General features: G+C 40.7%; 1 protein-coding gene across 4 annotated transcripts in view; it reads left to right on the top strand.

Annotated features, from left to right (window-relative positions):
• The window catches only part of DCDC1 (doublecortin domain containing 1), a 262,066-nt gene that overhangs the window by 194,515 nt on the left and 54,224 nt on the right, over window positions 1-13,327 (top strand). For all 4 annotated transcript variants that reach the window (XM_053389861.1, XM_053389869.1, XM_053389854.1 and 1 more), the window contains exons 20-22: window positions 5,633-5,756; window positions 7,056-7,237; window positions 11,971-12,081. In XM_053389861.1, coding sequence (XP_053245836.1) covers window positions 5,633-5,756; window positions 7,056-7,237; window positions 11,971-12,081 — 417 coding nt within the window. The remainder of the gene's footprint in view (window positions 1-5,632; window positions 5,757-7,055; window positions 7,238-11,970; window positions 12,082-13,327) is intronic.

Raw genomic sequence — 13,327 nt, 5'->3', positions numbered from 1 at the left:
CCAGCAGGACATAGTGTTGACTTTCCTTGATAAGCCTGAGGAAGGGCAAGTGCAAGCACCAATGATTCTGCTCTTTCTAATTTTGTGCTAGGCCACACCCCAACGGCAGACATTTTTTTGCTATGCAACACATCCCACAGTAACCATTTTGTGACAGGGACTGGCACCAGTCTTAATTTTTAAAGTCTTTGAAACTCAAATTAATAAACATCATTTATAAACTGTTAAACAATTCCATTTTTATTGTGTTTTTATTTTTATTATCAACTTTATAATTAAAAGGTCATCATAAACTCAACAGAGAATGACAGACCCTCCAAGTGTCCTTATTTTCCAAGGACATGCCTGATTTAGAGAAGCCATCCCAGTTTCTGATTTGATCCTGGAATGTCCCACTTTTTCTCAGGATGTCTCTATTTTCATTGGATGCATGTTGGAGGGTATAGAGTTATCCAATCCCTGACCTGTCTGAAGACAATCTGGTATAGGGAAGTTTTTTCATGTTTCATGTTTTATTATGTTTTTATATATGCTGAAAGCTGCCCAGAGTGGCTGGGGCAACCCAGTAAGATGTCTATAATTATTAAAATTACCATTATGGAATGGGACGTCCCTATTTTCATCAGATAAATGTTGGAGGGTATGAAATGAAGGAGAGGGCACAGGAATATGGAGAGCAGGGTAGGAGAAACATTTTACAAGTTCTCAAGATGTAAGTACCATCACCAAATTTTTTACAATTTTTTTTTACTGAGTATTAGTAGTGCTACACATTGCTGCTAAAAGATAGTCCGCAGAGGAAATACCTGTGCAGTGGAGATACAGTCTGTTGTAGCAGCTTTTTAAAAAATCTAACAGAGGTCTGGTATAGTGCTGGTAAGAGGGGCAGGATTCAAAGAACTGAAGAGAAGAAGGGGGCAGGTCCTGCTTTGATAATGGTAGCCTATTTCTACCAAACATAAATAATGCAAATGGGCCACAATATTCTTGAAGAAAATGTATGAGAGAAACACTATTTGTCCTTGTCAGTAATAGTATGCAAATCTGCTATTTCCCCCCCTACCTGTTTATTAGAAGCATGCTGATTTGGGCTGGTGTTCACCAAGGTAATTATTACGTAGAATATCATGCTCAGATTACATATTGCACTTCATTTTATTTCATTATGAGATTTAAGACAATGTAATTGTTACTTGATAGAAGACAGAAAAGGTCAGCTTTAATTTTAAGTTTTAAAAAAGCTCCATTCCTTTAACTCTTTTGTATCTTGTTTGTTGAAATCAATCTACAAACCACAACTCCTTTAGAAAATGGGAAGAAAAAATAGTACTTTAGAAACATAGAAACCTGCCTTCTACTTTGGTATGGTCTACACTGACTGGAAGCAGCCATTCCAGGGCTTCCAGCCATTCCAGCCATGTAGCAGAAGTTTCTCCCAGTACTACCCTCTGGGGACTGAACATGCTGAGACCTTCTGCAAGCGAAGCTTGTACTGAAACACAGGCCTTCCCTTGCTTGAATGTTTTGACAAAAGGAGGGGGGAAAATGTTCCTTTGAAGCATCATGGCAATTGAACCCAAGTGTGGAAGGGTGTTTGTTTCATGCTGCCGAGTTGGCAAAAAGGACAAAGAAGCTGCTCAGGAAGCTGGAGGTGCTGAAGAAAGGGCCAAATGACACAAGACACAAGTCCCCACCTTGTGTCACCTGTTTCTGTGTTGTAGCTCTGAACAACTTGCCCCAAACCCTAGCTGCCCGTGCACAAGACTGCATTGTGACATCCTCCTGTTTCTTGAACCGCTACCTGTTTTCCTACCTACACTCATCATGGTGCAATGGGTCAGTGTGTCTGGCTGTTAACCAGAAGGTTGGTGGTTTGAGTCCACCCAGGGATGGCTGTGGGCAAAATTCTTACATTGCAGGGGGGTTAGACAAGATGGCGCTCAGGGTCCCTTCCAGTTCTACAATCCTATGTTTCTGTGCCAAGCTGCCTTTCCTCTGAAACTTTCCCTACCTGACACAGTTGTCCAGACTGCATGTTGTTTAATTGTTCTTCAGCTTGAAGATAACATAAATTGCCCCCCTGTTTCTTTCCTTTCAGTTTTCAGTCAGGGTCAGTTCCATCATTTCTACTACTTAAGAGAGGACAGTTGTATTTTGGGCATTGGGTGGTTGGGGTCCTTTTCCCACTCCTAGTTGAACCCTTAGCAAGTGGGAGGAAGGACTACTAAGCTTTGTGAGTAAGGGTTTGCAAGATTAGAAAATTCAAGAGAAATGCATTTTCACAGCTATGGAGTTATATGTCCCATGAAGCAATATTGAGAAGACCACAATATTTCTGTTGTCCCTTCCATATATCATTTGTAAGTTGTTCTCCGATATATAACATCATTTTCCAGGGACAGTGCCTGGCCAAGAGCAACCCACAGTTGAGGCTGCAGCATCTCAGAATATATAGAGCCATTCCAGTCAGTGAGTGATTAACCTCCTTCCCAATGACTGAAGGGTAATTGCTCACTTCATGCAACAATATTGTAAAATAAAAATATGTTATTAGATCGGAAGGGTGGCATGCAATCTATACTGGGTCCTTCTGTGATTTCCACACTTCCTGGATGGACAAATTGCTTCTGATTTTTGTAGAATTCTTTAATGCGATTGAGTAGTCTGCCTTTTGCTAACATGCTTTGTGGCCCACCTGTGACATATACATTATGGGCAGGCCATAGTAAGCCAACACCTTAGTTTCCATTACATTAAAAATACAGTTAAAAGCAGAAATAAATGTACTCTGTAGCCAGATATAGCTCTAATTGTCATGATTTGAAATATTGCAATCCTTCAGGATCTTAGTAAATTTATCCTTACAGATTTCTTTGCTTTTCTGATAAAGTTATAATTATTCAGCAGGGACTTATATTTAAGTATAATAATTTCTACTCCTGAGCTAGCAGCCCTTAATGCTCGTGAAAGTTTAGGGCAGTTTCATAGTGAACACCATTTGTGGCCCCATTTTTACATAATTGCGTAGATTGCCACAAACAATTAAGTGGAAATAGAAATAAGGCAGCACTCCTATGCAAACTGTCCTGAGAGCAAGACCCACTGAACACAGTGGGACTTACTGTTAAGTACATGCATGGGATTGTACTTTAATTAGAATGCCCCCCCCATTTACCTACAAAGTTCAACAGCAAACAATAAGCACTGAGATTTGTCCATATTGAGTCAGAAGTGGTAAAATGTTGGGTAATATTTATTTACTTAAAATCAAATATATATCCCACTTTACTGCACCAGGGAGATCAGAGCATTCAGTAAAACATTGCAAAATATAAACAAGGGATAGAAAACAGTCAAAATCACAGCAGTCCAGATAACTTCAGATGAAACTATATAGCTAGTGTTTCCTTTGCTTCTTTATAATCACAGAGAGTCATAGCATACCTATTGATTATGGGGTTAAAAAGTATGTCACTTTGTTTTTAGCCTTGCCTTGTCCTTTGCACGCATGCTTGAAAAAGAGAGATTTGACAGCTATCTGGGGCACAAGGAGTTCTATTTTACTTCTTCGTGAGACATCTGGGGGGGGAAGCAATTATGTTAGGGCTGTCTGAAATAAAAAAAGAAATAAAATAACATTAAGTAGAATTAAATGTGATGCAGCTTTTCAAAAGAAATGCCTCTCAACTGTACTTCCACGAATCGCTGTTTCCACCTAGTGGCTGCAAACGAGAAATGTTGGGTTTCAATTACAGATGCTATTTGAAAACACAGGCAGAAACCGAAAGAGAAGATAATGTGCCACTAAGGGCAGATTTCATTTTAGGCACTTATACAGTCATTATATTGTTACCTATGCCAATGCAGCTCACAGATTGTCAGCTTTTCATTTATAAAACACAGTTTTCAGGGGGCTTGAACTTAGTTATTAAAACTCATACTGCGTTGAAGCCTGGCAGCTTAATCGCTCTTTCAGGAAAAGCCGTGTGGTGCGCACTGCAAATGTTCATCAACAATAGTGCCCAAGACCTAGCAGAATTCCCACAAGTCTCCTGATGTGCAACTGGATCCCCAAGAGTCTTTTGTTCAACAGGATGGCAGTGACCCCCCCTCCCTTCCCACAGTTCTATAAGCAAAGAAAATAGTTGTCTTTATCTTTAAAATAAAAGGAACTAAATCACCAAGAGTTTTCTAGCTAGGCAGTGTGCTTTGCACTGACATCTGCCATGGGTGGGGGGTGGAAGAGAAGAGACCCAGCACTTTAAAATCAAGGTGCTATATACTGAGCCTCTGCTTTGTGTAGGTGCTTCTATTTCTGTGTCACTATAAAGCACAGACAAGGTTATTCCCGGTAGTTTCCTCCCACCACACCTCTTTATTAAGAGACAGGCAGAGAAGAGGATAGGGCTGCATTTGTTGGCTATGGTGTGTGTGTGTGTGTGTGTGTGTGTGTGTGTGTGTGTGTGTGTGTTTCAACGCCCTTCTTTTTGGGAGGGCAGAGGGGAAATTAGTCCTTTGGGGATTAATTGAAGAGGAGTTAATTGGAGTGTGATCTGAGAGGTAATGAATTGATGGTAAACTAATTCAAGGAGAATCAATTTGCAATGCTCTGGCTTGGAAATTAAATTGTTTTGTTTGTGAAATGTGCATTGCATTACAGCAGCGAATCCAATACCAAAAGAGTGGTTGGGTCTCATACCCCACCTCTGCCTTGTATTCAGTCTGTGGCTTAGGGCAAGTCACTTGTCTCCATGCGATGGTGGCCAGTGATATGCCTCAAGGAAGCTGATAAGGACATGAAAGCAACAGCATTCCTCTCATTTGGCAGAGAGAGAGGAGGAGGAATGGTCTCTGTGTGTATTTGTGTGTGTGTGTTGTGTGTAGCTGCTTGATCAAAAGAAATGAGAAATGGCACTAAGTATGGTCATATCTCACACTTTGCTGCCATGCTGCCCATCTCTAAAATCAGTACATTTTCAGGAATCCTTCTACCTGCTTCATTCCTTGATCATATAATTCAAACAAGACAACTTCAAGCAATGGGCTGTGAAGGTGGCTTTTTAAAAAAAACCGAACCTGTTTTATTTATTTATTTGTATAACAAACTAGGATTTTGGGGAAGTGAAACTGAATGCTGATAATAGGTATGCCTTCCAGCAGCATAGAGAAACAACAGGAGGAACAGGGAGCAAAGGAACCCAAGACTTCCTTCAGTTTCATTCCAGCTCCTTCATAGTTATGGACCAAATGTAGCTGGACTGGGATTTCATGTATCCTGCCTTTCTGAATCAAAAGAAGCAACTAGCAATAAAATCCAAATCCATTGTAAAAGACTAAAATAGAAAAACAATCAAATCAGTATCTATTAAATTAACTAAGCAGGAGTAATGAAGATGAAAGCCAGCAGAGGGAGGAAAAAAACCCAACAGAGCAGCCAAGTGCATATATATATATCAGGCTCAAACATGGATATTATGACATCAACTTGGGAATGTCCTAGATCTAAGAGAATCCAATCAAAGGAGTTACAATTTAGCTGCTCAAGAATTGCTCCCAGTCAGAAATGTATTTGTTAAGAAGACAATTGCTGATACTTCAGATAAGAAAATAGACTCCTTTTGTTCCGTTACAGGTGGGCCATTAAACATGGAGGAACAAGTAAGCCTGGTCAGTGGAAACAGTCAAAAGTGGACAATCCTTTGTGGAATAAGTTGACCTATATGTGGCCTGTGCTTCCAAATGGAGAACTAAACCAGGTAATTTGGTAAAGTGCAGCCCACACATGTGCAGATATGTGCACAGCTATTTGAGTACACTTAAAAGGCATATCTTTATGCTTACATTTAAAATATACACTCGCAGATACACACTAATAGTGTGAAAAACATTTACTGTGTTCATTGCATATTAGAAATGACATATATAATTACTAAGATCACAATCCAGAGAGTTTCACTAGGCATGAATTTGATCATTCCTCACACCTAACCCTCTCCTTTCTCCTCCCCAGCAAACTCTTATTTTTCTGATTATCCAGAATACATGCACCATTGTGCGTAATTCTTTTCATTAAATTCATTTTAACAGAGGCCAAGTGTCATTTTGCTGATTTCTCTGCTTAGTTCCATATGCCAGGAAACCAATCCTAAAACATTTCTTTTGCTACTAATTTGTTACATACATTCATGGTCTGATGTAAATGCTTATGGTCAGCACATGCACAGTATTTTTTCTTGTTCTCAACTGAGTAAACTGTCTAAGCAAATTTGAATGTACAAAAAATATTCCCTTCTAAATATTAAGGTTGCAGTGCATGTAGGATTGTCTAATCAAGCCAGTGCAATGGGCAGAGCAATTCTCTTGTGCCCAATCACAGAGTAGTGGCTATAGGCTCTCAGTAGTCTGACCAATGCCCCACCCATCTCTTTTTTTCCCTTTTGAGGTAAATAATGCTGGATTGATTGATTTCCACTGGCTTGGGCACCCTTCCACCAGAGCAGGGGCTGGGAGAATGTGCTGTATCCTAACTCAAAAGAAACGCCATGGTGCATCTGCAAGCACAGCCAGATGCTGCAACAAAACATGTTTCTCCCATATCCGTTTCTACAGTCACAGCAGGCCCTGTAACCTTCCAGCAGTTTGACTTTACCCCCAAAGAAACACTCCTCCACTGTCTCCCAAGACAGATAGATGCCAACAACCAGCCGAATGGATTCAGGATTTGGATTGTACCATAAGACAGTTTAGGGTGAAGATTTCCTTCCATGTTCCATAAAATGATCCTCTATGATATAACTGATCCTTCAGTTCCCTACTCCCTATCTCAATCCTTCAACCTTTGGTTGAAGACTAGCTTATATACTTTAAAATTAAACTAAACAGCCTCCAGCAAGCCCTTATTCTCATAGTGTCAGTCCACTCCCTAGCCCTGCAATATGGAGATCCTGAATTGGCATACATACTGTATGTGTGAAGTTATTTGGTCACTCTTAGCTGTTATTTGTATCGTTGTAATTCTTATAAATGGAATAAACGCTTTGTTTATGTTTTGAAAGGCTTTTGACTGGCCCATTGAAGGCTTGCTGATTCCAAACAGCCCTCCCTTGAAGAAACCTACTGGTAAGAAGTCAGACAGCTATATGCCTCTGAGGCTCAGGGTTTTGAAAAATGGAGAACAGGACAAAAGCAAAGCCATCTTTGTTCTTGGACCCGACTGTACAACTGTGGCTAAAAAACAGTAAGAAAATGATAGTTAATTTTCATAATCTAATGAGCACAGTAAAGTTTTTGTAATTTGTAATTTCCAAATCTTTTACTGCTTTCAACTTTATACTTGAAAAGTTGCCAACCTCCAGAAGTAGCCGTCTATTTTACTTTGTGGTGGTAAAGAAAACTCATTCTGAACACTGACTTAGTTCCCTGTGGTTACATTTCAAAGTGTATGATGCCACTGGGCTGGCCATGCTCATGTGAATGTTATCTCCACCTGGAGACTGGCTACAAGGCCATCATAAAAATTCTGGCACTTTTTTAACAGCTGCAGTTGTGCAGATTTTGGCAGCCATGTGTCCACTACAACTAGTATGTTATCACAACAAGCTTTCAAGCTCACGACTTGATACCATGGATGAGCTTATAGGACCCACCCACCTGTTTCTTTGGAGATGCTATGGAATTATCATATAGGAGGATGCTGTTGAGATCTTCTGTGGCTCCTGGTATGTGAGTGATTGCTGGAAAGTGAAGAGAGAGTCTAAGCACCTGACTTACCCATTCCCTTTTTTATCCACTGGCAAGCCAGTTGGGTTTTTATTTAATTTCCCCTGTCTAGTTGGGAAGAGCAAGCTTGATTTTTAATATCTGGAGTTGTCCTAATTGCCATCCCCTTCTGCAATCAAAGGAGAGCAGTTTGCATTTAGAAGGCCCTTTGGGTGACACCAAAGGGAGTTGTCCCATTGGAGGTAGACTAGATGTGAGGGCCCCACCCTTTTTACTCCTCCTCGGAGCATTGTTTGCATTGTATTGCTATATGAGGCTTAGATGTGCTGTTTGGCCTTACATAGGAGACCATTGGGACCCTGGGAGTTGGAATCCCTTGGGTGGGAGGATTGGACGTTTTATGTCTGCAGTGTCCCAGGCGGATGATGGGATGGAGAATGCCTGTGAAAGAAGTTCAGCTGGAGATTAATTGCTGTGAGGTGCCCTTTTAGTGTGTACTGGCAATAATAGGTCTGTGACTGGGTTCTTTGTTTGCCTGAGCACCTGTGACCATCTTCAAGTGAGTGGATTTCAGGCAGAAGGTGCCTGGCAAGAAGAGATCTTGAAGGGGACACAGTAGCACAGCCTATCTCTATGATTGAGGAGAGGAACAGGCACAGCTGAAGGAGGGAATGCCAAAGGGAGGATTACAGGTGCTTTCATCCTGTTCCCCTCACCAAGCCCCAATCTATGCTTGATACACTGGGAGCTCTACCTCTGTGCCTAAAAGTCTGGTGGTGATATTGTTAAATGATAATCCATGATTTAGTTGTGAATGAGCAGGCAGACCTGGGTGAGGAAGCAAGGAGAGCCAGACCTAACCCATCTCTGCCCAACTGAGTATTTGATGCAATGCCAAGCCAGACTGGAGGGGTGGGCTGAGGGAGTTGCTGTGGTCCACAGGAGTTCACGCTCCATCACCGGGAAACCTCTCCTTGGAACAGAAAATGAGGGTCTAAATCTGGCGCTGGGACAAAGAGACAAGCTAGGGATGCTGTTGGTGTACTATCCGCTCTGCTGCCCAACAGCCGCCTCAGCCAAGCTGGCCAAAATTATCTCCAAACATGGTGTTAGAAGAACCCAGGACAGTTGTGCCGGGCGATTTCAGCATCTACACTGAAGATGCCTTGGGTCCAGTTCAGGCCTCTGTGGCAACCATGCGACTGTCTCAGGTGGCCATCAGCCTGACACACACACAGCAAGGCATACACAGAACTTGGACTTTGCTTCAAATGGGAAGAGAGGAGCAATCTGGAAGTAGGTAGGGTGAATATTATCCTCTTGCCATGGTCCTGCCACTTTAATAATGTAACCCTTTTAATGACTGTGCCATATAGTTTTAAATGTTTTTATATTGTTGTATATCACCCTAATGTTTTCTGTAAGGGCATAATATACATACATACATACATACATACATACATACATACATAAATGCATCACCAGGATTACTGAAGAAATTTGTCTGCAGTTGCTTTGATCAAGTAGGGAAGATCTGAGTGTTGAATCACAATCTTACACGTTACTTGTATCCTTATTGGATATGCACCCATATTAGCAACAGGTTGCTGTCTGCCTACATCACACTAGATTAAGAATGGAGTGTGTACAACCCAACAGATAGGGGTTAAGACCACCATATACTTAAAGCACATTTTCCTCCCTCATAATCCTGGGAAATGCAATTTGCCCCTTACAATGTTACCATTCCTAGCACCCTTAGGCAAACTACACTTTTCATTTTGGCAAGGGACAAGATGAGTTTTAAATGTCTGGCATGCATTAAGGCTAGATGTGCACTAGGTAATCCAATTCTTGTGGTAATGATGGGAATGTGCCTTCCAGTAGGTCTTGCAATGGTAACATTCTAATGGTAGCACATTTTTCTGTTTTCAACATGTAAAAAAATGGAAGGAAGACAACTGGAGATAGCCTGAAGTATATAAATTACAGGAATGATTTAGAATCATGTCCCTAGCAGATTACAAGGTTGTAAAGAACTTTTACGGACACATAGCTTGCCTTTTTGCACAATGATTCCCACAGAGTTTCACTTGAAGCTGTTTCCATATTTGTTGGATGCAACATATCTGTGAATATAAATTATATCTATTTGGATAAACCGCTTGAAAACAGTGAGCACTATGCTTGGAAAGAGCAGATTTTATATGTTCATTTTATATAACAGGACTTTGAATATTCATATAGCAGTGAAAAGCTTTGATGTAAAGAATAAGTTAAATACATTGTTTCTCACATTGTTAGCAGAGATGTCACCTTTTGACCTTTCTTTTAAGGTTTTTAGAACATCTGATACTTTTTGATAATGGTTTAATATTACTTTTTCAGATTGATTAAATACACTTCATACATCACTGAACAATGAGTAGCATTCAGATCGGCTGTCCACTGAGCTGCCTGCAAAAATGATAAAGTTAAAAAAATAATCTTCAAAGTAAAGTCAAGCCTGAAATTGAAATCTTCGACGCATACATCTCATAATTAGTTCTCCCTCTGCCAGATCTAAAATGTGAATATGCTGTTCTTAAAATTGTTCAGATCTTTTTACAGAGAAATTTAATGAATGGTATCAGCTTTTTAAAAAGTTCTTCCTCTAGATCTGAAGTTCCTCAAACCAAACTAGCTTTTATGAAGTTGTTGAATTTCCAATTTAGGTCATTTAAGAGAGTTGGGGTTGGGGTGTGGGTTGTGATCCCCGTGGCTGATGCAACAAAGAGCTGGGCTTAATATAGGTATGTGCCTGGTGCCAGAATGAGGCCATAATCAGACTTTAGGAACTTAGCCCAACTGTAGGTGCAGTCGCAGTCAATTATAGGTTAACACTGGTGTTATTGCTGCCACTTCTCCACTGTTTGTCAGTTTGATCTCCTGTTGGAAGGAGAGAATTGGGAAGGAAAGATTGTCTGATCCCTGTTCCACTGGAGTCTGTTTCAAAGGTGTAGGACATAGGATATAAATTCCATATAGCTTGATGTAAAAGTGATATACATATCGCATTTATTTCATGTAAGCACAGTAGGATCCCAAGAAAAACTTCAGGCATACTCAGTGTCTTTAGACATGCCCAGTGGGGTGTTGTATTTCCTTTCAACAACTGACCTTCATGACATATCATGAAGTGTTTAGAAAGTTGCTTTTTAAAAAAAAAATCAGATTGCCAAATGGCATGGAGAACAGCTGCCCTATTGACCATGAAGGGTGAGTTGTGCAGTTCTATGGATTCCAGCTATTGATATAGATGTACCGGTATATGCAATCATTGTGTATACATTTTTCAAATGGTTTTGGTGATGGTGGTGGTAGGATGTCTATTCAGGCAGCAAGTGTCAGTGAAGTTTTTTGTTAACCAGGAGACATTGTTGTTTTGCTGTGGTCCATGGTGGTAGATGCAGCAGTTCTTCCCAATTGGTGCCACCATTTTCCATCCCCAAATGTTACTGGAATGGTGTTGTGTCAAGTGAGCAAGGGTGGCGATGGCAGCCAAGCTAGTAGCTGTGAAGAAGGGCTCTTGCTTTTGCTGCTAGCTTTGCTATCACAGCTGGTGATAAACCTTCATTTCTTACAATAAAAAAAGGCAGGGAATTGGTGTTTGCCACTGGGGTGAGCAAACCCTGGAAAACCAATTTCAAAAGGTTTTCCCCACACCCACTCCAAATAGGGTGCTAAATTTTGGAGGGCATTTCATTTCAACCTTGTGTAGTTTCTGCACATTTCCTTTATGAAAATGTAGAAAATTTACACATATGAAGTAGGTTAGGAAGGATTCAGGTACTTTAAGAAGTACAAATAAACGTATATATGTGGTGCTGTGTATTTCCGCCATGTGAAAGGGAAAATAACTCGTAGCATTGTAGCATCAGTGTTTCTTATAATGATCAAGCTAGTGTCATGGCTGTGAACATTGATGCCACGAGGAATAAGATGTGGAGTGAAGAGTGAATATTTTGTTTGTTTGTTTGTTTGTTTAATTAATTTCTATCCTATCCTTCCTTTCCTTCCCAAAGGAGCCGAGGATGGCAAACATCAAAAGGTTGAAACAGCACAGATTTGCCTTGTCTGCTGAGATTGTGTAGCTGTGTTTCATGTTTTTTCAGACTTGCACTGCAAACTACAAAGCAGGATGTTTTTACTCTCTTGGAAGTTCTTTTGGTTAGAAAAATCATTCAAACAACATGCTTTACTTTCCTCTAGAAAAGTTGATCCAGGAAGGAAACAGAAAGTGAAGAGACTCCCGAAGGCAAACGGTGATGCTGATTCAGAAAAGAAAACACACCAAAAAGAATTCCAGCATTTTCTGGAACGGTAAGTAAACCCACATCACAATCTTTATTTCCCCCCAATTTAGATATGTAAACACTCGAGTGCTAAGGTACATAGCCAACTCAATTCTCTCTAGATGTTGTTGGGCTCAAGGTAAGCAGGGCTGGTGATTTCTTTATTTATTAGTATAGCTGTATATCAGGAATATGCAGCCCTCCCAAGGTGGTTCACATCCTAAAGGGAATTAAATATGATATCGAATACATAGTCTATAGTAAAACTGGTATCACAAACCACATCACATACAACATTAAACATGGTCAGCAAAGGCAGGCTGCCAGCCCCATAACTAGTTTAACCAAAGGCCTGAGTAAACAGTTGCATTTAAACTGGTGCAAGAAACCCGTCAGGGTCAGTGACAGCCTGCTCTGTTAGGGAAGGACACTCCAAAATTGTGGTGATGCTATTGAGAACGTCCTGGATATGGCAGTTGTAGGCTAGCAATATCTGGCACGAGGTTGGCTGCTGATATGCCAAGGCTAGGAGTGGAGAATGACACAGTTGCCTATACTGTATAGACTATCCAGGCTTGTAACTCTCCAACCGTTTGACTTCACCCCAAAGGCCCACTCCTCCATTGTCTCCAGAGACAGATGGATGCCAACAACGGTAGCTGATAACTTTTTCAGTGCACCTGACACATTTAGAGAGGCGTGTTTTGTAGGCAAAGGGGCTTGAAAGGCATTCATGCTTCCCTTCAATATGCAGGAAGCATATTGAAACTTTCTTTCATTGCTGTGAAATTGTTCACTCACCTTATACCTTCCCTTGCCAGGTTCCTAATTATTGCTCTTTTTTATTTGTTAATTAGCTGTCCCCTTGACCATATCAGCTCACAATAAAATAACCATACAAAATTCAGACAGTAATAATATTTGCCATAAAATACCACCCTCAAACGCAACCATTGGGTTTTAAAAGCAGGAATTATAAAGCAAGGAATCTAGTGCTCACCAATAAAACTGGTACATCAGCCTGGTGTGGCTGTGGAAGAGCACTCACTGTCTTTGTCATTCTGCAGAGATGCTGTGCTGCCATTCTGTACAGCTGAGGAATCACCAGTCTTGAAATTGCTCCCTGTAGACAGGATTAGTTATTTCCAAACCTGGAACCATTTCCACTTTACTTCATAAATACTCCCCTGTGATGCTTGGACTTACGACTCCTAAGCCATCAACAGGATAAACTACACTTCAGGTTACAGCAGTGCTGGGTTAATTGATATTTC

The sequence above is a fragment of the Podarcis raffonei genome, chromosome 1 (genome assembly GCF_027172205.1).
Source record: "Podarcis raffonei isolate rPodRaf1 chromosome 1, rPodRaf1.pri, whole genome shotgun sequence".
Taxonomy (NCBI): domain Eukaryota; kingdom Metazoa; phylum Chordata; class Lepidosauria; order Squamata; family Lacertidae; genus Podarcis; species Podarcis raffonei.
Note: the sequence above shows the minus strand (reverse complement) of the source record. Positions and strands in the feature narration are given on the sequence as shown.